This window comes from Dermacentor variabilis, chromosome 8, assembly GCF_050947875.1.
Source record: "Dermacentor variabilis isolate Ectoservices chromosome 8, ASM5094787v1, whole genome shotgun sequence".
NCBI classification, from domain to species: Eukaryota; Metazoa; Arthropoda; class Arachnida; order Ixodida; family Ixodidae; genus Dermacentor; species Dermacentor variabilis.
The window spans coordinates 171,905,019-171,932,521 of NC_134575.1; the positions used below are offsets into that span (position 1 = coordinate 171,905,019).

At 46.0% G+C, this 27,503-nt stretch overlaps 2 protein-coding genes across 2 annotated transcripts in view; one reads left to right on the plus strand and one right to left on the minus strand.

Annotated features, from left to right (window-relative positions):
• Positions 1 to 429: 429 nt before the first annotated feature.
• LOC142590725 (uncharacterized) overlaps positions 430 to 27,503 on the plus strand; it is a 54,293-nt gene continuing 27,219 nt past the window's right edge. The window contains exons 1-3 of the mRNA XM_075703154.1: positions 430 to 639; positions 17,702 to 17,902; positions 22,439 to 22,741. Coding sequence (XP_075559269.1) covers positions 17,716 to 17,902; positions 22,439 to 22,741 — 490 coding nt within the window. The 5' untranslated portion in view covers positions 430 to 639; positions 17,702 to 17,715. The remainder of the gene's footprint in view (positions 640 to 17,701; positions 17,903 to 22,438; positions 22,742 to 27,503) is intronic.
• LOC142591632 (uncharacterized) lies at positions 3,419 to 6,716 on the minus strand. The gene is made up of 2 exons (XM_075703927.1): positions 5,336 to 6,716; positions 3,419 to 3,699 (listed from the first exon to the last, which is right to left on the minus strand). Exons 1-2 carry the CDS (start codon positions 6,513 to 6,515, stop codon positions 3,419 to 3,421), a joined length of 1,461 nt encoding a protein of 486 aa, XP_075560042.1. The 5' UTR covers positions 6,516 to 6,716.

Here is a 27,503-nt window from a genome sequence, read left to right on the forward strand (position 1 = left end):
GGCATATATAGGCAGCGTTTGTAAGATACTTGTTGTACCGCGGCAGGTATGGTATGATAGCTGGATTCTTATAAGCTATGCTTTTGCGGTTGTCGATCCGCGCACGAAATAACCGCAGTGGGTTGGTCTGCGCTCCTTCAGCTGGCACTGTAGCGTTGTCTTTGAGAACTGCATTGTCATATAAAAATAAGGCCTTCGAATAGATTTTCGCGAGCGAAAATATAATTCGCAAAACATATTCTCGCAAAAATATATTTGAGACGACCGCCATAAGTGTACAAGTAGAGGGAACGAGAGCGAACACACGAAAACACTGCAGAAAGCGCCCGTACGCGTACCGCCCGAACTGCAGCAGACGACAGGCGCGAGTCCGTGCCCTGACGTCACGCGAGCAGCGCTCGCAGCGCCCCTGTAGTTCGTTCTCGGGCCTAATAGGTACCCTCGAACTCGGAGTGTTTAGACAGGCTCGTATCGCCGTGTAAGCAGCGCGAATTTCGCGTTCTGCTGCTGTGTTGTGGTTCGCTCCTTGTTTTTTTGTACGCGTTTGGGATCTTTGAGTTGCCCATATTCCGGAGGGCCATGGCTTGATCAGAGTTGTCGCCCAGCTGCTGGCGTTACTGCACCGCATCTAGAGCAAAGGTGAGGGTTCTGCGGTGCTTTTCTGAAGCCATGCCTTCCGCTCGGTTCTATGCCAGTCTTATCATAAATCTACCCACCGCTCATGGCCGGCTGATCGTGTTGATAACGCGGGCGGTGAGTCGCTTACCGCTGACGAAGCGTGAAAAGGCACCACTAATAAATCGCGTCCCTGCTACGAGTTTTGCGCAATTACACGTTCTTTTCCTGGCGCTTGTAGAAACAACCAGTTGAAAGTGATCTAGAAATGCCAGCGAATGCGAAACGATTGCCGCTGGTCTCGCAGTGATTGCAGGATTATTTATTTATTCGTCCCTTCGATGAACAGCTCTGCAGTTCCTACTTGCTGTTTCTTGAATCAGCAGAGTGCTACTGTTGTGTACAACATGCATGTGTCATGTCTTTAGTCTCTGCGTAATAAGAGGTAGGCCCCTTCGCCAGCACACGCATATGCACTCGGGTGTTAGCGCCAGCAGATGCTGTCTTGCAGTGTCTCTTCCCCTTTCTTTTTTCTCCACCTTTATGAGATGACGGAATCGGCGTGTAGGCGAGCCGTATGTAAAAATACTGAAAGATATCAATAGCGGCTCCACAACCGCTGTAGTCCTCCATAAAGAAAGCAACAAAATCCCAACAAAGAATGGCGTCAGGCAGGGAGGTACAATCTCTCCAATGCTATTCACAGCTTGTTTACAGGAGGTATTCAGACACTTGGATTGGGAAGAATTGGGGATGAGAGCTAATGGAGAATGAAGTAACCACGTACTCCCAAGAAGATCAACCGAGCAAAGAACGTTTATTACGGGTATCGCGTGCAATATATAGCACACAGCAAGAAAGAGGGGAAGGGACAAATAGAGAGTAAGGGAAGAAAGTGAGAACAGCAGGTGCGCCCAGCTTTATAGGCACGTGCGGTGCCCATGATGATACAACAGTCTCCTCTTAGGGAGAGAACCTGTCAGGGGGACGTCTCGAACGTGCTGACCTTCGTAGTTCCAGGGTTGTGGTCTCATCCGTCGTATTCGCACTAGCGGTCTTGTCGACGGCTCTGTCGCCTCTGGCTGAGAGACGCAGTTGCACTTGCTCCGAGTCCTGCACCACCACACACGGTTGCACTTGGTCCAAGTGTCGTCGCATTAGTTCACCCTCCGGTCCCTCGGCAGTCACCATACGAGACTCCTCTGTGGTTTGGACACGTGCTTGAGTCCATGGGTCTCCGAGGCAACTGTAGTTTCGCACCCAAATTGGTTTATCCTACTGCAAGAAATCATTGGCAAAAGGGTAACTGTAATGCTCTGTTTCTGACGGCAACAAGTTATCTAACCGGGAGCGTAGCTCACGCCCCATCAGCAGCATAGCCGGCGTTTTTCCGTCTGACAGCGGCGTTCGTCGGTAGTTGTGCAAGATCCTGGCTAGCCGCGTTTGCATTGAACCTTGCCTGTTTTTCTGCAGGCTTTGTTTTATGGTACGCATCACTCGTTCCGCCAACCCATTCGATTGAGGGTGATATGGTGCAGTGCGCATGTGCTTTATTCCATTCACCGTAGTGAAAGTCTGGAATTCCCGGCTTGCAAACTGCGGCCCATTATCTGTGACGATAGTGCGCGGCAATCCAAAAGTGCTAAAGAAGATGCGCAGGGCATCTACGGTCGTCCCAGTTGTGGAAGTTCGCAAAGGCACAGCTTCCATCCACTTACTGTGGCAATCGACCACTATTAATAGCATGTAGCCATCCACCGGACCCGCAAAATCGATGTGCAGACGAGACCACGGCTGCCTGGTTTCCAGCCACAGGACTGGTACCTGGCGTGGAGGCATCGGTGCAGCTTGAACACATAAGTGGCACGTTTTACCGAGCTGCTCAACCTGTTTATCAATGCCGGGATACCAAAGCAGCGAGCGAGCTAGTCTCTTCATCGCGATGATTCCTTGATGTGTCTCATGAATCAGCTGCAACACTACGTTCCTGGCTGCTCTAGGCACGACGACTCGGTGGCCCCAGAACACCAGGCCTTCTCTCACAGTTAGCTCGTCCCTCCGAACTAGGTACAGCTTCAAAGTGACTTGCTTCACGTCTAAATGCCGAGGCCAGCCTTCCTGCACCCACTTCCGCACCAAAAGTAACTCCTCATCTTCGGCCATATAGCGGGCCAGTTGTTTGGCTGACAACACTCTACTGTCCAAACAGGTGGTGAGAAGTACGTACTCACAGTCATCAGCGCTGTCCTCGTCTCCGGACACTTCCTCGGAAGGCGCTGCCCGTGACAGGCGGCTGAGTGCATCAGCCGGAACATTCGCCTTGCCGTCCTTGAACTTGACGATGTAGGAGTTGTCAAGCCGCATACAACGGTGGGCTCAAACGGAGAGCCCACCGTTGTATGCGGGCGGCTGCCATGGCTGGAACCGGCTTATCTGTATTGAAAATATTCCCTAATGGCTTGTGATCAGTCAGAAGTGCAAATTTCCTACCCAACAAATATGCCCGGAATTTCGCCACTCCAAACACTAATGCCAGGGCTTCCTTTTCAAGCTGCGAATACTTCCGCTCTGCGTCTGCGAGTATGCGGGAGCGGAAGCCAATGGGTTGCCTCATCCCCTCAGCTGTGCCGTGAGAAAGGACGGCTCCAATGCCGACCGATGAAGCGTCACATTCTAGTACCAACGGTTTGTTTGGGTTGTAATGGGCAAGAAATTCTGCTCTACTTATCAGTGCTTTGACCTCTTGGAACGCCCGCTGCTGAGCAATGCCCCACTTCCACTCTGTCCTGGCGCTCAATAGTTTTCATAGAGGTGCAAAAATCGTGGCTGCCTGCGGTAGAAACTTTTGGTAATAGGTGACCAGCCCCAAAAATGACCTTAACTCGGGCACTCCCGTGGGTGTGCCAACGTCCAGAATAGACTCAAGATTTTCCCTTTTGGCATGCACGCCCTTATCGTTGATTTTGTAACCCAAAAAATCAACTTCATTCTCACGAAATCTTGACTTCTCCCGATTCAGCCGCGCCCCGAACTCGCGGAACCTTCCCATAACTCGGCGTAATGTGGCGGCGTCATTCTGCTTTTCTGCAATGATTACGTCGTCCAAATAGACCTGTACTCCGGGCAGTCCTTACAAAATTGTTTCCATGCGTTGCTGAAATAGCGCTGGCGCAGAGGCTACTCCGAACAGAAGGCGTGTGAAGCAAAAAAGGCCCTTCTGTGTATTTACCCTCGTGAGCAGTTGCGATTCTTCGTCTAACGCAATTTGATTGTACGCGTCCCGGAGATCGATAGTTGTAAAAACTTCACCGCCATTTAACGTCGCCATGATGTCCTCTATGCGCGGGGGAGGATACTGGATCGTATGGCAGGCTTGGCTGACAGTAGTTTTGAAATCGCCACATAAGCGAATGTTTCCGTTACGCTTTACCACCGCCACTACGGGTGCTGCCCACTCCGAATGTGCGACCGGGGCAAGAATTCCATTTTCAACTAACCGATCAATTTCCGTAATCAGGGTGTAGATGAGCCATATGTAAAAATACTGGAAGATATCTATAGCGGCTCCACAGCCACCGTAGTCCTCCATAAAGCAAGCAACAAAATCTCAATAAAGAAAGGCGTCAGGCAGGGAGATACGATATCTCCAATGCTATTCACAGTGTGTTTACAGGAGGTATTCAGAGACCTGGATTGGGAAGAATTGGGGATAAAAGTTAATGGAGAATACCTTAGTAACTTGCGATTCGCTGATGATATTGCCTTGCTTAGTAACTCAGGGGACCAATTGCAATGCATGCTCACTGACCTGGAGAGGCAAAGCAGAAGAGTGGGTCTAAAGATTAATATGCAGAAAACTAAAGTAATGCTTAACAGTCTCGGGAGAGAACAGCAATTTACAATAGGCAGCGAGGCACTGGAAGTCGTAAGGGAATACATCTACTTAGGGCAGGTAATGACGGCGGATCCGGATCATGAGACGGAAATAATCAGAAGAATAAGAATGGGCTGGAGTGCGTTTGGCAGGCATTCCCAAATCATGAACAGCAGGTTGCCGTTATCCCTCAAGAGAAAAGTATATAATAGCTGTGTCTTACCAGTACTCACCTACGGGGCAGAAACCTGGAGGCTTACGAAAAGGGTTCTACTCAAATTGAGGACGACACAACGAGCTATGGAAAGAAGAATGATAGGTGTAACGTTAAGGGATAAGAAAAGAGCAGATTGGGTGAGGGAAGAAACGCGAGTTAAAGACATCTTAGTTGAAATCAATAAAAAGAAATGGGCATGGGCAGGACATGTAATGAGGAGGGAAGATAACCGATGGTCATTAAGGGTTACGGACTGGATCCCAAGGGAAGGGAAGCGTAGCAGGGGGCGGCAGAAAGTTAGATGGGCGGATGAGATTAAGAAGTTTGCAGGGACGGCATGGCCACAATTAGTACATGACCGGGGTTGTTGGAGAAGTATGGGAGAGGCCTTTGCCCTGCAGTGGGCGTAACCAGGCTGATGATGATGATGATGATGATGATGATCAATTTCGGCCTCCACTTTTGAGCGCAACGCGTACGGCACCGGCCGCGCCTTACAGCGTCATCCCGCAATGGCAAACGGGTGAGTGGCCCCTTTATGAGCCCTAACTTGGGTTGAAACACGTCGGAAAATTCTTCTAACAAGACTTGAACGCTATTGCCAACTTCACGAATGGCTGCACTCTTGCCTTCCTGCGTTGCGCTGAGCACCGGCTCCCCAAGAAGGTCCAGCGCTGTCATGACGTCCCTGCCACACAGTTTCGGTCTGGAACAACTCAGCACCGCTAATGTGGCTTTCGTAGTCTTCGAACCCAAGGAAACCTCGAGCTGTAACTGGCCACGCACCGGCAGTGGTCCAAGGAAGCATGACAACTTGAGCTGCGATTCTTGCAGTTTCGGCCAGGCATCTTGATGCTGTACGTAGGCGGGCCAAGTGATGATAGAAACCTGGGACCTTGTGTCCAGCTGCATCTTGATCGCTATTTCATTCCAAAGTAGAGTGCACATTACTGCCTTTACGGTGTGAATGTTTCCAACGAAATTATCTGCCTTTTCAACAAGGAACAGAGCTTCTGATCCGGGATCGTTGCAGTTTCCTGCTGACGGATGCACGGCATTAATTTGCTGGTGTGGCCACGTAAACGGTTCCCTCGTTCTGCTGTCTGCTTGTCCGGGACACATCTTGCGAACATGACCCTGCTGCTGGCACCGGTAGCACTTTGCTGAGCGGAACCGGCAGGTTCTGGGGTCGTGCCCTGTTTTTCCACACCTGAAGCATGGTGGCCGACTTTCACGTCGTGCATACATGTTTCTTAACATGTGTACGCCTTCGTCCTCAGGCGCTGTCTTCAGCGTCTTCACATTTTCTTCCGCCATTTCTACTGCTAAGGCGATTTCCTCTGCTTCGCTTCTTGTTAAGGATGCCTTCGAAAGCAGTTGATGATGTACCGAGTTGTCTTGCCAGCCACAAACTATACGGACCCGGAGCATCCTGTCAAGTGAAGTGCCGAAGTTGCAGGTATCCGCCAATTGTCGAATGGCTACAAGAAAATCTCTGACTGGCTCTCCTGGCATCTGGTTGCGTGAGAAAAATTTGTAGGATTGGGCTTTTTCATTCGGGCTGGGCGAAAAATGCTTCTGCAGTATGTGGAGGGCTTCATTGTATGACAGCTGGTTCACCTTTGTTGGCGCACAGCGTCCACTAACAAAGGCCACCGTGTGAGTGCTCAGCCCTGCTACGAGCAATGCTTGCTTCTTCTTTTCTTCCGTGATGCCGTTGCCTTCTAAGAAAGCTTCTAGCCGCACTAGATATGCCGGCCAGTGGTCCGTAGCTTCCTCGAACTGCGGTGGGCTTCCGTATCTGGCCATGGCTACCGGGGTGTTGCTGGTGGGGCGGCAGGCTTATCCCATCCTCGTCACCACTGAAGTAACCACGTGCTCCCAAGAAGATCAACCGAGCAAAGAACATTTATTACGGGCATCGTGTGCAATATATAGCACACAGCAAGAAAGAGAGGAAGGGACAAATAGAGAGTAAGGGAAGAAAGTGATTACAGCAGGTGCGCCCAGCTTCATAGGCGCGTGCGGTGCCATGACGATACAACAGAGAATACCTTGGTAACTTGCGATTCACTGTGATATTGCCTTGCTTAGTAACTCAGGGGACCAATTGCAATGCATGCTGACTGTCCGGGACGGGCAAAGCAGAAGGGTGGGTTTTAAAGTTAATCGGCAGAAAACTAAAGTAATGCTTAACAGTCTCGGAAGAGAACAGCAGTTTATGATAGGTAGTGAGGCACTGGAAGTGGTAAGGGAATACATCTACTTAGGGCAGGTAGTGACCGCGGATCCGGATCATGAGACTGAAATAATCAGAAGAATAAGAATGGGCTGGGGTGCGTTTGGCAGGCATTCTCAGATCATCAACAGCAGGTTGCCATTATCCCTCAAGAGAAAGGTGTATAACAGCGGGGCAGAAACCTGGAGGCTTGCGAAAAGGGTTCTACTTAAGTTGAGGACGACGCAATGAGCTATGGAAAGAAGAATGATGGGTGTAACGTTAAGGGATAAGAAGAAAGCAGATTGGGTGAGGGAACAAATGCAAGTTAATGACATCTTAGTTGAAATCAAGGAAATGAAATGGGCAGGGCATGTAAGGAGGAAGGAAGGTAACTGATGGTTATTATGGGTTGCAGACTGGATTCCAAGGGAAGGGAAGCTTAGCAGGGGGCGGCAGAAAGTTAGGTGGGTGGATGAGATTAAGAAGTTTGCAGGTACGTGGCCACAATTAGCACATGACTGGTTTGGTTGGAGAAGCATGGGAGAGGCCTTTGCCGTTTGCAGGCCTTTGCAGTGGGCGTAGCCAGGCTGATGATGATGATGATATGACAGCTATGTGCCTATTCATTCGGACGTCGTGGTCCGGGCTTACTACAGTGCTCAGCAGTGGTCACACACACGGCTGTATTCTAGCTAGCTAGGGGTGCCATCATCACCTTCCATTTGAGGCACTGAGACAGTGATAGTGTGTTTTCTTCACTTAAAGCTGTGAGTGCTTTTTGAGTGACCGTGCAGGTAGAGAAACTTGCTTCACTGCTGCTGTTGCTTATTGGCACTTTCAAAAGCAAACACATATGAGTGTATGATCAGCTGACCGTTCTATATGTATATGTGCGTTGCTTTCGTTGATCATATGTCATGCATGCAACTTTGCATCCATGATTGAGATCATAGAAATGGCAAGAAGGCAGATGACACTGTGTGTGCTTAATTTTTGTCTGGGCCGTTTTTAGAATATCAACTATTAATGAAGTGGACGAACTCCAAACAGTCGAGCTGTTTACAGCTAAATGATCTTTTTCCTGTTGCATGTGGAGCAGACGTTTATATTTGTGGCTGTGGCATTGTGAAGAGGACTAGGCCTGGATAAACTGGCCTATAATTTGTTTCACTCTGTGGCTGCTGCTGCTGTCTTTACTGCTTCTGCCACTTTATTGTGCCTCCACCTAATATTTACTCTGCTTATCAAGATCTGGTTTGTTGTCTTATTAACTTATTTGTCTAGCCACCGACACGTGCCTAGACAAATAGCACAGAATGCCCTTTCTTCTGGGGAAGCCATTGCGTTGAGATGCTTAGCATGTGTCAATTCGCAGTCCCACTAAAGGAAACTGGCACATCAGAAAGACCATCAGTGCAACATGACACTATAAATTGGTACAGAAAATGTAAATAAATAATATATATAGTGCTGCATGTAAATATGTATATATAATATCCAGCCTTTCTACAATTCACTGCACATAAAATAATTTCTTCGTATAACACATTGCTCTTTCAAGTAACATTTATACCTTGAAAACCACACTTAATATGCCCATATGCCCATATGGTTCATAAGCTACTCAAACGACGAATGCTTCACTTTACATAGATTTCAACAGAAGTTGAGCCTGCCTGCTTTTTTTATTTTTTTTATTGCTGGGTGTGAACTGTTCATGATCAGAAAAACTTTGGAGTGAATGTGGGTACGTGTAAATGGGCATATAGAAACAAAGATATAGACCATTTTGTTGAGGGCGCCATCATTTTGCGATCACAGCACCGTCTATTGTCCGGCACCATGCTGGTATGTGGGATCGTGCTGGAGGGTGCACGGCAAATGGGCTGTTGATGACGAGTGGCAAGTTTTCACACTATTCTGAGAGGCATCAACAAGTTGTTTGGATTGGGAAACTTCTTAGCATGTTGCCACTAAGATTTTAGCTTCGATATAGCCTCAATATCGAACGGCGACGGGCCTAGAGGCGCACCCGCAACTGTCTATGTTTGAAATAGGAGGCGAGTCAAGTCTGAACATTGTCGATACGTAACCTATACATGTAACATGTTATTTTTGTATTTCTAGCCTTGAACTTCGTTGAGGTATAAATCAGATGATAACAATGAGACGTGTCTCCATGTGCCATGTGGTGTACCGCACAAGCGTACATCCCAATCCAGGTAACTGCGATGCTCCAAGGAAACACGTTTTGCTAGCTTTGGTGCTCCTAAAATATTCCTGGTAAAAATTTCCGGGTAAAAGCAAACCCGGGCATAAAGCTTTGCAAAATAAACAACTCTAAAATAACTCAATAAAAAGGGCTGTTAACATAAATAAAATGAGCTGAAGGCAGTGGCCACAAATATGCCATGACCAATGAGGTGCACCCAACACATTCGTAGATTATTCGCATTGTGAGGTCTTGAATGGTGCCTGTGCGTGCAAGGGCACCTCACCTACTCGAGAGAGCTGAAAAACCAACAACTACTCCTTGCAACAGCAACTTTATTTTCAGCAGTAATACAGCATGTGATGAGCGGCATCGACACCTTGCCGGTGAGATTTGGAAGCACGGGAGAGCCCACGTGAACTATAAATGAGTTGAATGCTGGGCTGGTTGGTATTTTGACATGAGAACCATATTGAAGTACAGCACAACAGGATAGCACAACAGAAAGGAAGAACACAGGTGCAAACTAATAACTGATTTTATTAAAGCCAGACCCACAGGTATACATATCCGCAAGCTGCGCAGACGCACTGTTACGAGGAAAAATGGGATTCGTCGAACAGGAAGTAATTTAACAAGGTGCGAAAGGAATTTCATTTCTGCATTGTACAGTGCAATCGATGTTTTGCTAACACAATCCTGACCGGCTTTTCTGATAAGAAATGCCTCTAACGTTTCACAATCAGTTTTTGCTTGCTCTTGCGTAGGATTTTCACACTATGGAAACGTGGTTCGCATGTGGGACAGCTACTGCACTGGTCAGCAAGATGTATATTATCCTTATTAGCCAGATTTCTTGGATGCTCCCTGAGTCGGTCAATGATGCATCGCCCCGTCTGGCCGATCTATACTTTTCCGCAGGATAGGGGGATCTCGTCCACAATGTCATTGGAACATTCGGCTAGTCACTTTTCATGGTGCTTTTTACAGGCCACATTTTTGTCTGCACAAGTGATGCGGCGGCTTAGCTGAGCAAGCTTCTTGGGGGTTGAAAAAAAAAACCAGGGGAAACTGCTTGTACTTACTAATCTGCAGGCTTGGAGTAACGCCTGACACCGGCACAAGATGCTGAGAGTGAGTGGGGCTATACTAATCCAGGTATAACCAAATTAGTAAGGCCTACTAAGCTTCAACAAAGACACTCCCTCACCAGAACAGGAATTGGCCTCTCTGGTGCAGTATTCGGCCGCTACTTCCCAAATGATTCCTTCAATAAACCCATGGCCCTCAGTCCCCAGCAGCTGCGGAGCACCTGAACAAGGCGGCGGTCAGACTTGTAACGCAGCAGCGGGTTCTAAGAATCTCTGGTTCCGGACAGGCTGCCAATGGAAACTGACCCTGTCAACCTTTAATTGCCGAACTCTGTTGAGTATGGCTAGCTTAGCAGGACTCTTTGGGGAACTATCTTATCAGACATTGTTTGGGATATCATCGGCTATAGTGAGATTACAACCGGTGAAGCTTATACATTGCTGAATAACAGCCATGGCCTCTGCTATAGAGGTCTGCCAGATAAGAAGCAATATGGGGTGGGATTCCTAATCCATAAGAATATAGCGGGCAACATTGACGAATTCTACAGCATAAATGAGAGGGTAGCTGTAGTCGTAATCAACCTAATAAGATATAAAGATTAAAGGTAGTACAAGCTACACTACAACATCCAGTCATGATGAGGAAGTAGATCAGTTTTATGAAGATGTTGAATTAGCGATGAGAAAAGTGCAAACATAGTATACTGTACTAATGGGCGACTTCAGTGCAAAAGTGGAGGAATAGCAGGCTGGTTGACAAGCAATTGGCAACTATGGCGTCAATCCTAGGAATGCTAGAGGAGAGATCCTGGTGGAATTCGCAGAAAGGAATAAGCTTCGAATAAGGAACACTTTTCAGGAAGCGTAGCAGCAGAAAGTGGACCTGGAAAAGCCCAAATGGTGAAACAAAAAATGAAATGGACTTCATGCTTTCTGCTGATCACAGCAAAGTGCATGATATAGGTGCGGTAAAATGCAGTGATCATAGGTTAGTGAGTGCTAGCATTCACCTCAATTTGAGGAGAGAAAGGGTAAAATTGGTCGAGAATAAACAGTTCAACCTAGAGGCAGTAAGGGTAAAAGCAGAAAAATTTAGGCTGGTACTTGCAAATAAATATGCAGCTTTAAAACAGAGAGTTGAAGATGACATAGAGATAATGAACGAAACTGTAACTAAGCTGGCTTCAGAGGCAGCAATTGAAGTGGGAGGCAAGGCACCGAGGCAACCAGTAGACAACCTCTCCCAAGTAACAAAGGACCTAATAAAGAAACCACAAAGAATGAAAGTGTCCAACTCAAGAGATAAGATAGAATTTGAGGAACTGTCAAAACTCATAAACAAGGCGAAAATAAGTGATATTCTCAACTATAACATGAGAAAGACTGAAGAAGCCATAAAAAATGGATGCAGCCTGAAGTCAGTGAGAAAGAAATTTGGCATAGGACAGACCAAGATGTATGCACTGAAAGATAAGCAGGGTAATATCATCAGCAATCTCAAAGATATAGTAAAAAAAGGAGGAGAATTCTATACTGACCTGTACAGTACCCAGAGGAGTCGGGATACCTCCGTTAGAAACAGTAATGAATAGGATACAGAAACTCCTCCTATAACTAGCGATAAGGTCAGAAGGGCCATGCAGGACACGAAACGAGGAAGAATGGCAGGAGAAGATGGAATAACAGTCAATTTAATCAAAGATGGAGGAGACATAATGCTTGGGAAAACTGGCGGCTCTTTATACGAAGTGTCTATCGATTGCAAGGGTCCCAGAAAACTGGAAGAATGCAAACATTATACTGTTCCACAAAAAGGGAGAGGTTAAACAATTGAAAAATTATAGGCCCATTAGCTTACTCCCAGTATTATATAAAATATTTACCAAAATAACCTCCAATAGAATAAGGGCAACACTGGACTTTAGTCAACCAAGAGAACAGGCTGGCTTCAGGAAGGGATGCTCTACAATGGATCATGGATATCTCGGCAACCTTTGGTTTGCCGGTGACATTGTTCTATTCAGAAACAATGCAGGCAAGTTACAACAAATGATTGAGGACCTTAACAGAAAGAGTGTAAGAGTGGGGTTGAAGATTAATATGCAGAAGACAAAGATAATGATGAATAGCTGGGCAAGGGAACAAGAGTTTAGGATCGCCAGTCAGCCTCTAGAGTCTGTGAAGGGAAGTACGTTCACCTAGGTCAACTAAACACAGGGAACCCTGATCATGAGAAGGAAATTCATAGAAGAGTAAGAATGGGTTGGATCGCATTGCGCAGACGTCAGCTCCTGACTGGAAGCTTACCATTATCATAGAAAATGATGGTGTACAATCAGTGCATTTTACCAATGCTTATGTATGGGGCAGAGACTTGGAGACTGACAAAGAAGCTTGAGAACAAGGACCGCGCAAAGAGCGATGGAATGAAGATTGCTAGGCATAACATTAAGAGACAGAAAGAGAGCGGTTTGGATTACAGAAAGTGGTATAGACAATATTCTAATTGACATCAAGAGAAAAACGAGCAGGGTAGGTCATGTAATGCGCCGGCTAGGTAACCGTTAGACTATTCAGGTTGCAGAATGGGTACCAGGAGAAGGGAAACGTAGTCGAGGATGGCAGAAGACTAGGTGGAACGATGATATTGGGAAATTCGCGAGGGCTAGTTGGAATCTGTTTGCGCAGAACAGGGGTAATTAGAGATAGCAAGGAGAGGCCTTCCTCCTGCAGTGGACATAAAACAGGCTGATAATGATGATGATAATGAAAGCCTTGGGAGCTATGCAAAGGGGGAAGGCAGCTGGGGAGGATCAGGTAACAGCAGATTTGTTGAAGGACGGTGGGCAGATTGTTCTAGAAAAACTGACCACCCTGTTTACTCAGTGCCTCATGACCTTGAGCGTACTGGAATCTTGGAAGGACACTGACATAATCCTAATCTCTTATCCAAAGACTTGAAAAATTATAGACCGATCAGTTTACTGTCCGTTGCCTACAAAGTATTTACTAAGGTAATTGCAAATAGAATCAGGAACACATTAGACTTCCGTCAACCAAAGGACCAGGCAGGATTCCGTAAAGGCTACTCAACAATAGATCATATTCACACTATTAATCAGGTGATAGAGAAATGTGCAGAATATAACCAACCATTATATATAGCTTTCATTGATTACGAGAAAGCGTTTGATTACACCCATGTGCTTAGATTTAGGTGCACGTTAAAGAACCCCAGGTGGTCAAAATTTCCGGAGTCCTCCACTACGGCGTGCCTCATTAGCAGAAAGTGGTTTTGGCACGTAAAACCCCAAATATTAAAAAAAAAAAAATCGTTTGATTCAGTCGAAACCTCAGCAGTCATGAAGGCATTGCGGAATCAGGGTGTAGACGAGCCGTATGTAAAAATACTGAAAGATATAAATAGTGGCTCCACAGCCACAGTAGTCCTCCATAAAGAAATCAACAAAATCCCAATAAAGAAAGGCGTCAGGCAGGGAGGTACAATCTCTTCAATGCTATTCACAGCCTGTTTACAGGAGGTATTCAGAGACCTGGATTGGGAAGAATTGGGGATAAGAGTAAATGGAGAATGCCTTAGTAACTTGCGCTTCGCTTACGATATTGCCTTGCTTAGTAACTCAGGGGACCAACTGCAATGCATGCTCACTGACCTGGAGAGGCAAAGCAGGAGGGTGGGACTAAAAATGAATCTGCAGAAAACTAAAGTAATGTTTAACAGTCTTGGAAGGGAACAGCAGTTTACGATAGGTAGCGAGGCACTGGAAGTGGTAAGGGAATACATCTACTTAGGACAGGTAGTGACTGCTGATCCGGATCATGAGACGGAAATAATCAGAAGAATAAGAATGGGCTGTGCGTTTGGCAGGCGTTCTCAGATCATGAACAGCAGGTTGCCATTATCCCTCAAGAGAAAAGTGTATAACAGCTGTGTCTTACCAGTACTCACGTACGGGGCAGAAACCTGGAGGCTTACGAAAAGGGTTCTACTTAAGTTGAGGACGACGCAACGAGCTATGGAAAGAAGAATGATAGGTGTAACGTTATGGGATAAGAAAAGAGCAGATTGAATGAGGGAACAAACACGCGTTAATGACATCTTAGTTGAAATCAAGAAAAAGAAATGGGCATGGGCAGGACATGTAATGAGGAGGGAAGATAACTAATGGTCATTAAGGGTTACAGACTGGATTCCAAGGGAAGGGAAGCATAGCAGGGGCCGACAGTTAGGTGGGCAGATGAGATTAAGAAGTTTGCAGGGACAACATGGCCACAATTAGTACATGACCGGGGTAGTTGGAGAAGTATGGGAGAGGCCTTTGCCCTGCAGTGGGCGTAACCAGGCTGATGATGATGATGATGATAATGATGATGACTAATTTAATTAAACAAGTGATAAATTAATGGAAATGAAAGTGGATGAAAAAAGTCCTTGCCGCAGGTGGGGAACGATCCCAAGTCTTCGCGTTACGTATGCCATGCTCTACCAATTGAGCTACTGCGGCGCCCTTTTCCCATCCCAAGGTTAGTACCAGTACGAACACACAAATACCCCAGAAAGTAGATGGGAAAACAGCGCCGCAGTAGCTCAATCGGCAGAGCATCGCACACGCAATGTGAAGATGTGGGATCGTTTCCCAGCTGCAACAAGTTGTTTCAGCCACTTTCATTTCCATTAATTTATTCTTTCTTTTATTCAATTAGTAAGTACAAGCAATTTCCCGTGTTGTCCTTGGTGTCTTTGTTGACTTCTTATGATGTGATTGTATGTGTGTGTGTATATATATATATATATATATATATATATATATATATATATATATATATATGGTGTATAGTTTATGTGTGGTGTATAAGATGTCTACAAATGATTCATTCTATAAATGTATAAAATCACATATTTGTTTTGTATTTGCTAAATCTCCTGTATTTTTGTTACTAATATTTATGCTAGTTTTGCAGTAGGTTCCACAACAGTTTTACTTTGGGACCTGTTTTGATAGCTTTTTTCATGCAGTTTTTGTTTGTGATATTGATCAATAAACCAGACGAAACAGGTTACGAAGTTATCACTGTCAATGTGCCACTCTTCTTGTAAAAAATAATTCTACAATCATTGCTCTTTACCTGTACTTACATATAGGATAAAACCACAGAGGTCAACAATGAAGCTTGAAAGGAAGTTTTAAACCATATAAAAAGTGATGGAACAAAAAATGATAGGCGTGATGTGTCGAGGACTGCGTATTAAATTAGGGAGCAAACGGAACTAGCCGATATAGATGTTGCGATTCAGAGAGAGAAAAATTAGCAGCACATCCATCCTTTGGAGATGATTGGTGAGAATAATGCAGTTAGCAATCGATCCTTGATGCCTGTGTAATTGGTGATATGTTTTATATGTAATTATGAATATTCTGAAAAGGGGCACTTACCCACTGACACATATCTAGTGTCTGACATTGATCTTTGAGAGGTTCACTGAAGAGTGCCACATAACCAGTGTTGCATACTGCATATATGCGTGTAATGACCACAAGTATGTATAAAAGAACTTGGAGTGAGAATTGCAGTCATGGCAGTCAACAATGCATGCAGTCATTACACATAGAAAAAGGCGACATTTGTTTTCTCATACACTTTCTGTGCTGCTTGCCTTGATTAAACTAAGTACTCGCAGAAGCACTGGAACCATCCATTGGTGGCTTTAACTCTTTTTGTACTGCGTCCATTTGGTATAGTTAGCCTGTTAATGATAGTTTGAAATGCCACATTCAAGACCTTACACACCGCGCTATCAGAGGTGAAGGAGAGCCTTTTTTTTTTCTAAGCAGTTCGCTTTTTTCCCACCAGGCGGTGATTTTTGAATGTGCTCCAACGTTTTCACAATCGTCAATGTAGAAAGCAAAAATGGCCGCCCGCTCTCTTTGATTTGAACTGCTGCTTTCGAGACCTTCCGCGCCACTTATGAACACTCTGCACCATTGGACATGAAGGAGGAGAACTATATTTTTGCTTTCTTTCTAAGCAGTTTCATTTTTGCTGCCACATGGTAATTTTTTAATGTTCTCCGAAGTTTTGCAATCATAAAGTAGAAAGCAAAAAAAGGCCACCTCTGCGAGCCATGCGTTCTTCGAAAGATTGCAGATCCCGCGTCTCTACTGCATCTGTGGCTGATTTTATGGATGGATCGAGAAGCAGCGACTCTGAGGCTGCCTTTTTGTCCGACTTTGATTCTGAGAGTGACGACGATGCAAACCAGCCCAGAACTTCGGCAGCCACAGCCCGGTGCGCCCGACTGTTTTGCTTGCAGATAAACATTATTACTCCAATACCTGTTCAATACCTGAGACAGGAAGAGAGCAGTGTGGATCAGAGAGCAAACGGGCATAGCTGATATTCAAATTCACATTAAAAGAAAGAAATGGAGCTGGGCAGGTCATGTAATGCGTAGGTTAGATAACCGGTGGACCGTTAGGGTTAGGACCGTTAGGAACAGGCGGCGGTGGCGTGGCTGTTCTTGCCTATTCCCGATGTCGAGATTTGCACCACGCTTAATTTTTTCATGTCGCCTTTCGGCAGTAACTGAAAAAAAAAAAAGTTCTGAAATTCTCACACCACACAGTGGGGGCACTGTGGGTAATTTCTTTATTTTCTTTACGAAGTTAGAGGTGCTGCTGATAAATTAATGTGGCCATTACACGGTTATATATACTATTTGCTAATCCAAGCTGGTCCAATTGTTGGTTTCGATCATGGTTCTCTCAGCACAGCAGTCTTATTCTCAGCACATAAGACCATGGACTAACTACCCAGTGACCTTAGTTGGCTGGAAAATGGTTAGACATAGGCAGAAAGACAGTGGAAAGTGCATGAATTATACCAAGAATGCTAATTGCCTTAAAATAACTTGGGCAGGCAATGTAATCTGTAGGCTCACTGGTCTCTCACTGACCCTACAGACTTGCACTTATGGACAGCAGACAGTTTGGTGGGGTGATTGAAGATTGCTGAGTAAGGTATCAGCTGGCTGGATGGTATCGGCTGGCACAAAACAGGGGTGATTGAAGATTGCTGAGTAAGGTCTTCATTCTGCAGTGGACAATGAATAGGCTGGTGATGATGACTCTGCCATGTTGCAGTCGGTTTGCAACGGTTAGACGACAAGAATAGCTTAGATAGAAAAAACTGAGATGAGATAAAACATGAGATAAACATGAGATAAAAGCTTGTCAGACGAGTGTGAGATATGTTGTGCTGTCATGAACCTTGCACATAGTAAGGCTGCCCTGCTTTCAAATATTTAATGTGTGTTGTCTGTTGTAGCCCTTTGCTGAACCCAAATGTTTTTGTTTTCTACGGCTACGTATTGTAGTCTGCCTGATTTTTACTATTGTGTCACTTGATTCTGTAATTGGACTGTAATCGGTCGAACTATTTTCTGCAGACCTCACAAAAGCGATGAGCCTAGGAATCGCTGTTGCCGAAGCATCATGCCACAGTGCTCTCGAGGTCGGTCAGGTCAATGTTGCCGTGCAGTGCAGCTTGCCTGTGGCTGACAAGTCTGTCGGGTGCTCCTTTGAAGCAGGGAGCGAGTCAAGGAGCGTGAAGACTACACAGACTGTTCGCCGGTCAAGCTCCGCGTCAGGTAGGCAGTGACCGCAGATGTGTGCACTTGTTTTACTTTTGCCTGCTTGTGTGCGTTTATGGTAAATGGCGTGGTTTGCCTAGCTTGGTGCGACAGCCTGCTCAGGTGGTTACAACATTTCACTGCCGAGGGCAATTCCGCAGGTGTTCAAAATTTTACATTTGAAATACAAGTGTGAGCACCATGAAAAGCTCACAAAAATAGCTGTGTTTGATAGTGAAACTGAAAAAAAAGAAGTCATTATGACTCGCAGGAAGTGACACATTAACTAACACCTGGCTCCTTGACGTAGCCACCATGTTGCACAGTGTAGATACTGTGGTTGCCGCGGGGTGCACTGACAAGCCCTTTTGCCTTCAAGAAGTTTATACTATTGCATGCTCGGATTGGTCTCTGGTTTTCCAGGCCTGGCAATGGGAGCAAGTGCACCACTTGCAGCGTGACGGAAAAGTCTTGAACTTGTGTCATAACTGGACTACCATCTTCTTTAACGAGCTGTAGCTGGTCAGCACACGATTTAGCAGAGAGAGTGCACCAGACTTATTGGCATTGTATCGATATATCGAGAACCAGTAAGAGGAAAGAAAAATTACGACAAAACTTATCTTGTGATGAGTGTCGATGGGCAATGCAATTAAAATTCGAGGACTGCAGCGACACAGCACATTTCTGAAGTCACGTTTATTTGTCTTCTATTGTGGTCATTCTATAAGGCATTCATTGCTGTGGCTATATGTGTCATACTGTCGTATCCTCCTACTTTGCCATGGCACTCAAATTCTAAGATGACCCATGAGCATGGCGGCATAACGACGACTGTATGACGTCAATGCAGTGATGAAAAACGAATGATGCCAATAGAATGACAAAGGCGGTATGAGATGATGGCGATTCTTAAATGGCGACAATGACATATGGTAGTTACGATGTGAAGACGATGGGATGATTAGTGTATTACAGTTATAGTGTGACGACAACTGGATGACAAAGCTGAAATGAAGACATTGGCACAACCACGATGGCAGAACAATTAATCTATGATAGTGATGCAATGACGATGTATAACAACAGAGTCATAATCACGATTGAGTGATGACAGAACAATTACTATAAAATGATCGAGAACAAATGACATCGATAAAGCAATGAAGGTGATGTGATGACAATAGAATGATGTTTCTGAAGTTATGATGATAGTAAAACAACAGTGTGATTACTGTGTGACGATCTTCCTTTATAGCTATAAGCTCGTCCTGTTGTTTCCTTCAGTAGTGTGTATGGACTGTGTCAACATTGAAATGCTGTCCGGTGGTGTGGTTCCCATGCTCAAGGGCATGCTCTGGGAGTTTCAGTTTGAAAATGGCCGCATTTTAGCTGGCACGATGGCCCAGTGCACAGCACACAGAAGGTGCACAGCACTCCAGAAATAATAATAATAATAAAAAAAAAGATGGTGCGGCACGGCACCCGATCAACAAATAAAAAGTCCTGGCAAAATGGTGAATGGCAAAGGGGTGTGATGGGCCAAAGTATATTATCTTTGTTCCGCTGCCACCATATTTTTATGGCACTACAAGCGACAATGTTTTGGTGTTGAAGCCACCATGTGCCATTATTATCTTCAGCAACAAAAGCTCGTTATCAACAAATTTCGTCTCTGCATCACTTGCATTTGCATCATCAATGTATAGCATCAGTCACTTCTAAAGGTGTTTGCTGCATCACGGTGTGATCTGACGATTACTTTTACCAACTAATGGCAGCATAGTCATTTTTGCAAACAGCAAGTACAAGCGCACTTTGCCTGTATTATGACGTGGAAAATGTAGACGTGGTTCTCCCGATGAAACCATGCGCAAGAGACAAGCACCAGCATGCGCAGTGAGCACTTAGTCTTTTTCTTGAACAATGACTGGTGCCGCCATTAGTTGGGCAAATGTGCAGGGCAGTGAAGTGCACTTGCGAATTAGGAAAAGGGTCCATTATGCCGAGATAAAGCGGACACTCTGAACATTAGCCACGAAGGCTGGGTGGGCATTTTTGATGCGAGGGAGAGATAACTAAACTTTTTAGAACAAAAGGTGGTGGTTCGGTTCATTTTGTGAGTGGGTTCATTATGTGTGTGAGTACGAAATCTCTTTCTAAGGTGAACCCTTGCCCAGAAAAAAAGTAACACTCATAGCGCAACAATAGCGGCGAGCACAATCAACGGTCGTCGAAATACAATTCTTGGGTCAAATGTGTCGGCCATTTATACGTGACTCACGATACATTCCAGCATAATTGCCAGTGCTCGTGTAAGTTCCATACTGTGCACCATTTGCTTCAAAATGAAATCTGATTAGAAAAACTATCTTTTGCTACAGAATTGGTGATGACATTCGAGAAAGATCCATTACAGGGAAGCCTGTCATGCGCCGAGCATCAACTTTGTAACAGCGGCAGCCAGTGAAAAAAAAATTTTCACCGGATAAACATTGAGAATGTAAACTTGTCAATATGTTAAAGACTGAATGTGAAGTCGCTTTACAGGAGATCCAGCTTGATCTAATAACGTGTTGCACCATGTTATGGTACATATGTGACTGGCTATGTTGAAGGTTGTAGGAGCATTGTCTTAAGGCGATTGCACGGCATTCATCGCTGATGTTAGTGTGGTAGTCCTTCATCTGAAGGCGCAACAAAGTGCTTATTGATCAACTATGACTTCATAAAAAAAATTCACAGTTCCGCCCGAATGGCAAAGCACCGATTGCAGTAGCAAATCAGTAGATAGCTGTACGAAGTAAGGATAGAAGTTGTATCGGCTGTATAAACTTGTAAACATATGCTTACTAACTAAATTAACAATGATAGAATGTGTAAGCGTGACTCAACGAGGACGTAGAAAGAAACAGACACAGAGACAGCACTGTCTTTGTGTGTCTGCTTCTTTCTACGTCCTTTTTCAATCACGTTCTATCATGAATTCAAACCAACCAAATTAACCGGCACAGTATCACGCGTGAAGAGGTAAACACAAACACATCTCGCTCAATGAGCGCTGAAACTCGCTGTCAAAATTCTAGAGTGAGCAATCGCAACAGCAGCAAGCAGATGGACCTTCATGCATTTGTCGCTTCAACACGAATGAAACGTCGAAAGCACAGTGCATTTGACGCTACTGGCACTATGTGCACTCTGCAAACATTGCAGATCGCTTTGAAGATGAGGACTGTGTGGGCGCACTTTGACCACGTCGCAGATCGCTTTCAAGACACACGAGCGCTGGTAACGCGTCCCTACAATGTCCGCCAAAGGCGTCTACAACGGCGTCCACAATTCGCGTGGCCAACGTAGTAGTAGACGCCGCGGTTGGCTCTAGCCTATACGGGGCAGAGGGCGAGGAGGACATCGAGGTACCCTAGCAGCCGCCGCAGAACACCACCCCTCCTCCCTTGCCTGACCGCCGTGCCTCGCGCGCGGCAGGAGAGGGCACACCTCCAGGCCACATTTGTCGCTTGCGCATGCTAGATTGAACAGTGCTTGCCGGCTCACCCTCTCATGCTTTCGTTCATACAGAACCTCACAGCGATGTCGATGGCAGAAATGCGCCTGGAGTGTCACAATAAAACTAAGCAACCAGAATCTGACAATCTGCACACGTGCCTCACTTGTGCTTGCAGCTGTTTAGGTTATGCAAGTTGTCACCTTTATGCTGTAGCATGATAATTCACATTGCTCTTGGCAAAGAGATAGGTTTGTCTTGACTTCTTGCAGTACCTGCAAGCATTTGCCAGAAGTGTGTGATGACAGATCACAAGGAGGAGTGTGTGTGTCCATTTGTTTTCTTTTGGGAAAAACTCTAACTCAAGGTGTTGTTATAGTTCGTTAAGCCTGTAAAGGATTATTGTTAGTAAATGCCAGGTTTGAGTAGTTTTCTTGGATGAAAAAAACGGCGAGATGTCACTCGGACAGGCCATGTCTGTCCTCGCTGGCTCCTTTCAGTCTGAGTGTATGTAAAGATCATCAAAGTTCTACGTGCAGTCAAAAAGGAGAAACCTGCTCATGAAGTCTCATATGAGATAAATTTGTTCTGGTGCCAGTGATTTGTTAGTGAAGTTTTGCAAATATCACCTGTGACCACTAAATCATTCTTGAGGATGAAAGGGCAAATTGGGTCAAAGCTTTTTGACAAACTCGGTCAAGACAAACCTATCTCTTTGCCGAGAGCAATGTGAATTATTATACTACAGCACAAAGATGAAAACTAGCATAAGCTACGTTCTCTCACTTTACTATTTCATACCAATAAAAAAAAAAGTATTTTCTCAGTGAAAACAAGTACATTTCGCGAGCAGGGTCACTAAGCTTCAAATAGCAAAATTTGGAGTAAATCAAGAAGGTCAGCCACCTGCCTTCTTCCATCATGCCTGAAATCTCTCTCAAGACCTCTCCAATAATAAAAAAAAATATGAAATAAAACTCATCATCAGCTTTAGGTTGTGTGTTCTTTTGCATGTTGTAATAAATTCTATTTTTGTTTTATTTGTACAGCATCAAGGCCTTCTGTATTGCCATCAACAGCTGAGGGTGACCACTCGCACCAGGGACTCCGCCACCGCTGTCACCTCTGTGACTATGAGACTGATAAGGCTTATGTGCTGAAATTGCACATCAGGGTCCATACTGGCGAGCGACCATTTAAATGTGACTTGTGCCCTCGGAAGTTCTCGGAAAGGTACAGGCTGAAGGTGCACTTGCGCACCCACACAGGCGAGAAGCCATTCCAGTGCGCTTCATGCCCTCAGAAGTTCTCGCATAAGTCCAGCTTGCGAAGACATCTGCGCATCCACACAGGTGAAATATGGACATGTGTGCCTACTTATCATTTTCTCTGGGACTGCATTTCACCCGCTAACAACTTAAAGATGCGCCTGCACGACTTGGAACTTACTCAAATGTTATCGTTGATTCTGTCTGTTGTGTGTGTTCTCGTCGAACCTTGTATAATCAGATGGCATGTGCGACACGAATTGTGTAGTAGTTTCTGGAAGCCATGCAGGCACCAGGAGCGTTCGACGAGTCATGTATAAAAGCCGACAGGCTTGACTCGCAGATCAGATTTTCCACGCTTGTGGACTTTACTTGCTACTGTCAGTGCACTCGAGTGTTACTTGTGTTGCTGGGCACAAGTTCGCCCAGTAGAGAGTTAAATTTGTAACTCACAGTTTTGATACCGCATCGTTCTTCACTGTCACTACAACATGACAATATCTTCTCAGTGACCTTCATGCTGTCAGAGCTTCTTCCATAAATTCAGCATGAAGCAGCACCTGCGCATTCGTACAGGTTAGCAAACACACCACTGCACCGTCCACTCCATATCCTATGGGCCTGTCGCCCAAAGTTGGTGTTGGGAAGGGACTGAGGAAGTTCATTCCCATCTGTTGGAAAGACTTTGTCGATGGGGGGTTTAGCAGTCCAGCTGCTTGGTCAGTGGCATCTTTCGTCGCTGACAATCACAGCAGGTTCTTATGTACCGTGCGATGTCAGCGGACAGTTGTGGCCAGAAGTATTTGTCGTGGTGTAAAGTCAGGTTCTTGTGAGGACACGCGCATGCAAGGGCAACCTTGGTGCAAATTACAGACAGCCGTTTTTACACAAAATGCAATCTTTTCACACTACACTTTCATAAAAGGGAATAAGCTATATTTACTACACAGGAGCATTTGGAAGATGGCATCGTTAAAGCAGGCTGGAGCATATAGGCAGGAGGCAATCAAAGTTATAGGGTTGCTTTAAGTACTTCACTGTTCCGCCCGTTAATGACGCAGTAAGTCATAGTCACAGTGATTGTGTAAACACTGATTCATTGGGAGAGTTGCTTTGGCCCAGACGATGGGGTAGTTCTGAGAAAGTGGCAGTAAACGAGCCGCAGAGCCCCATGTCGACTCTGTCATTAACGCCATGCTTGCTAGTCATGACCAGCATGTTCGACGATTGGGCTGAAGCTGCATTCTTCAGGAGACGTTGGAAGGGCCGGGCACGGGTTCAGTGCTCGGCAATGGTCAGGGGGGCTGAGGTCCTTTCATCTGACTGGCCAGTCTGTTTCATCCACAAAGCACAGCTTGACTGTGGAGCGTCGTCCGTGGACGTCCCTGAAACAGTCCGGTTGTATGGACCAGCAGGGCTGCCTCCTGGATCTCCCTTGGGGTGCTCAGCTGCTGTTTTTTTTAACCTGTACCATCTCCTTTTGAACCTGTACCACCTCGCCTCCTGAGCCCCACAGTGCACGCTCTCGTCCGCCCATTCCTAGCGCTTTCTCTTCTCCCTTTCAATTTGCCACGACCTGTCTTTCTTTTCCCCGGATATTGCTTGTTCCTCCTTGGGTACATGTTGCAGTCGTCGAGCAAGTCTCACAATACAAGCATGTCGTCATGCGCATATCACACTTGGACACAGCCCAGCTATACCCGAGGTGCCCAGCTGTCAGTTCATCATGGGAAGCCTGGAGAATTTCTTCTCGAAGGTTGTTGGCGATGACGAAAAGGTAGGCGTTCTTGCTGGGCGCAAAGCTCTTGTCAACACCGCCACAACAACCCTGAACGCTGGAAGGGTTGAAGACTCCTTGCCTTCCAGGTACTGTAAGAGTTGAGGAGGACTTTGAGATGAAACACTTGGGAGGTTTATTTACATTATTTACAGTGAGAGTCAATTAACAGTCTTAAAGTCATTACGGGCCGGCAGCAACTCCGACGCTGTGGCCCGTGGCAAGAAGCTCAAAAGAGATGAATTAAGGAATGCTCTAGGAATGCTCTCCTGCTGCTCCCGGTCCGTGTCTTTCAAGTCCTTCGGCGTCTCGAAGACACGTCACGTTCGGCCAATGGGAGAGCCCGCTCAGGTGACGCCATTTTCGGCCAATCGGCGAGCCCGCTCGGGTGTCGTCATTTTCGGCCAATGGTAGGCGCCCGTGCGATGGTGTCACACCCGGCGGAGAGGGTCGCTGCTTGGTCCCCAATTGTCCGAGGACTTACTTCTCCCTGCGGTCTTGCCTTGCTGACTTTCAATGCGCCGTCACAATAGGCAGATGGGGGCGACGCTGCCAGGTTTTCACGGTGCATTACAGTCGTCTTGCTTCGGGACCCACTTTACCTGCAACAGTGCCAGGCTCTCGCTTCACTTTTGGGAAGAGTCAAGCAGTGAATAGCTCCACCTGTGGCACACGAAGTGGGGGCCGCCAACTTGTTTGCACGTGCCGCGCCTCAGAAATGTGGTATCCGTGCTTCTGTGCTCCTTAATTAGCTGTGGTGCGATTCGATGTGGTCTGGTGAACTCGAAGTAGGCTCAGGAAACGGTCCCGTATCTAACAGTACTGGATGAGATGCTCTTAATTCAGGGTTTGAGTGCTGCTGCTCCGCAAGAGTTCTGCTACTGATAAGCCCAAGGAAAGCGTCATCGTCATTTTCTTGCGGTGATGCATCCACAGGATCTCTTGGCACGCAGTCGGCGTCTAATTGCTTCCGCTCGGACTTGTATATTAAGGTGACGAACTTTTGGAGACTGGCTTCACCGAGCAAGGCTGCCGGAGGGGTCCTTCAAATTGGCAAGACAGCACAAGGCGTGATGGTCACTGGCAATCTTGAATGATTGGCTGTAGAAGTATGGACGGAATTTCAATATCGCTAAGATGACTCCTTTTTGGTAGTTGAATAGTTAGCCTTGGCCTTTGACAGCAAACAGCTAGTGTTGGCAATTAAGTTCTCCAGCCTGTTGTTTTCTGAAGGAGGACAGCACCTAGGTATGCTGCTTGCGTCTATATGAATTTGAGTCTCGGCACTTTTGTTAAAATGTGAGGACAGGAGGGGACTGTAAACGATGCTGAAGTTCCTTGAAGGCTTCCACTTGTGGTGCTTCCCATTTCAATGGCACATCTGCCTTTGTCAGCTGGGTCAAAGCCCCAGTTGTGCGCAAAAAGTTCTGGACAAATCGTGGGAACTGCACAAGAGAGATCGTCTTCTGTAAGTCGGAGCGTACACCATCCTTGCTGATGACGTGCCTGAGAAACAGCAGCTCCTGGTATGTGAGGCGGCACTTCTCAGGCTTTAGGGTAAGTCCGGAAGACTTGACTGTGTCCAGTACTGCCTTCAGCCTCTGAAGGTGTTCATTGAAGCTTGCTGTGAAGGCCATGCAGATATAGGAGAGAGGTTTGCCACTTGAGACTAGCCAACACTGTGCCCATTACTCGTTGGAACATTACCAGTGGTGATCAAAGCCTGAGTGGCATGACCTTGAACTCAAATAACTCTGACATGATCAAGGCCGTCTTTTCACGGTCTCTCTTGGCAGTTTCAATCTGCCAGTACCCACTTTTCAGATCCATGGACAAGAAGTACTTGGCATTGTGGAGTCTGTCAAGGGTGTCGTTGATCTGCAGGAGCGGGTAGACAGCTTTCTGAACATCTTGAAGGGGCAGCGCAAGTCGATAAAGACAAAAAGGTAGGAAACACACAGGACAGTGCTGAACTCGCAACTAACTTTATTAGAAGGCATACAGAAACTTAAATGCTGCAACCTATACCCACGTGCTCTCCCATCAATGGCGTCATTATCAGTGCACAGGCAAACAGCAAAACCATATAATCTAATGCCACGCTATGAAGCGGTTTAAAAATGCAAATTCACTGTCATGCAAATTTAATGAAGGCATGCTTACACAATGGGATCTTTTTTTTTTCTGATATAGTAGGCCTGAATAATCTCCCTTGCAGTCTCATTGCTATGTGCAATGTTCATTCCTGTCCTGTGTGTTTCCTGCCTTTTTGTCTTTGTCGTCTTGCGCTGCCCCTTCAAGATGTTCAACCAGTACCAACTCGGCCAAATGTTGATCCTTTAGACAGGTTTCTTCCTTATGCTGGTTAATATGCAGTAATGGATGCAGAACCTTAGGCTCCTGTCTTTCTTTTTGATAAGGATAACCGGTGCTGCTCAAAAAGCTCTTGGAAGACTGAATGATGTCATTGCAACGCATCTCGTTCACTTGATCTCGCAGGATTGGCGTTCCTACGACAACACACTAGGGGCTCTGGCGGAGTGGTTGGGCATGTTCATCAGTTATGATGCGATGCTTGGCAATCGGCGTTTGTTAGGCCCATGAGGATGCAGAACAGTCCCTGTAACTCTGAAGGAGACTGTGGATTTGGTCTTGTCTGTGCCTGAACTGCGCTGGGTTGATGTTGAAAGCAGGCCTATGGCCTTGGTTATACGAGTCTTGCGGAGATAGGCCGAAAAGGGAGAAGGCATCTTGAATGTTTTTTAGTTTGTCCAAGAAAGCAATTGTGGGGCCTTTGTTGAGGTGTCGGAATTTCTTGCTGAAGTTTGCCACCAGCAGCTTGACTTTTTCATCCCAGAAATGGGCGATTACCCTTGCGATGCCCAGATCTTTGTCCAAGAGCAACTGCTTGTTTCTCTTGATGATACCCTCGATGTTTTCAGGATTTCGAGTAAACACTGGGACAGTGATGCCTGGTCAGGGTGGTATGCTCACATCTTCGTCGAGGACACTCAGGACTGGGTGATGCCCCAGGGTTATCTTTGACAGTATGGCTTTGCCCGTCGAAAC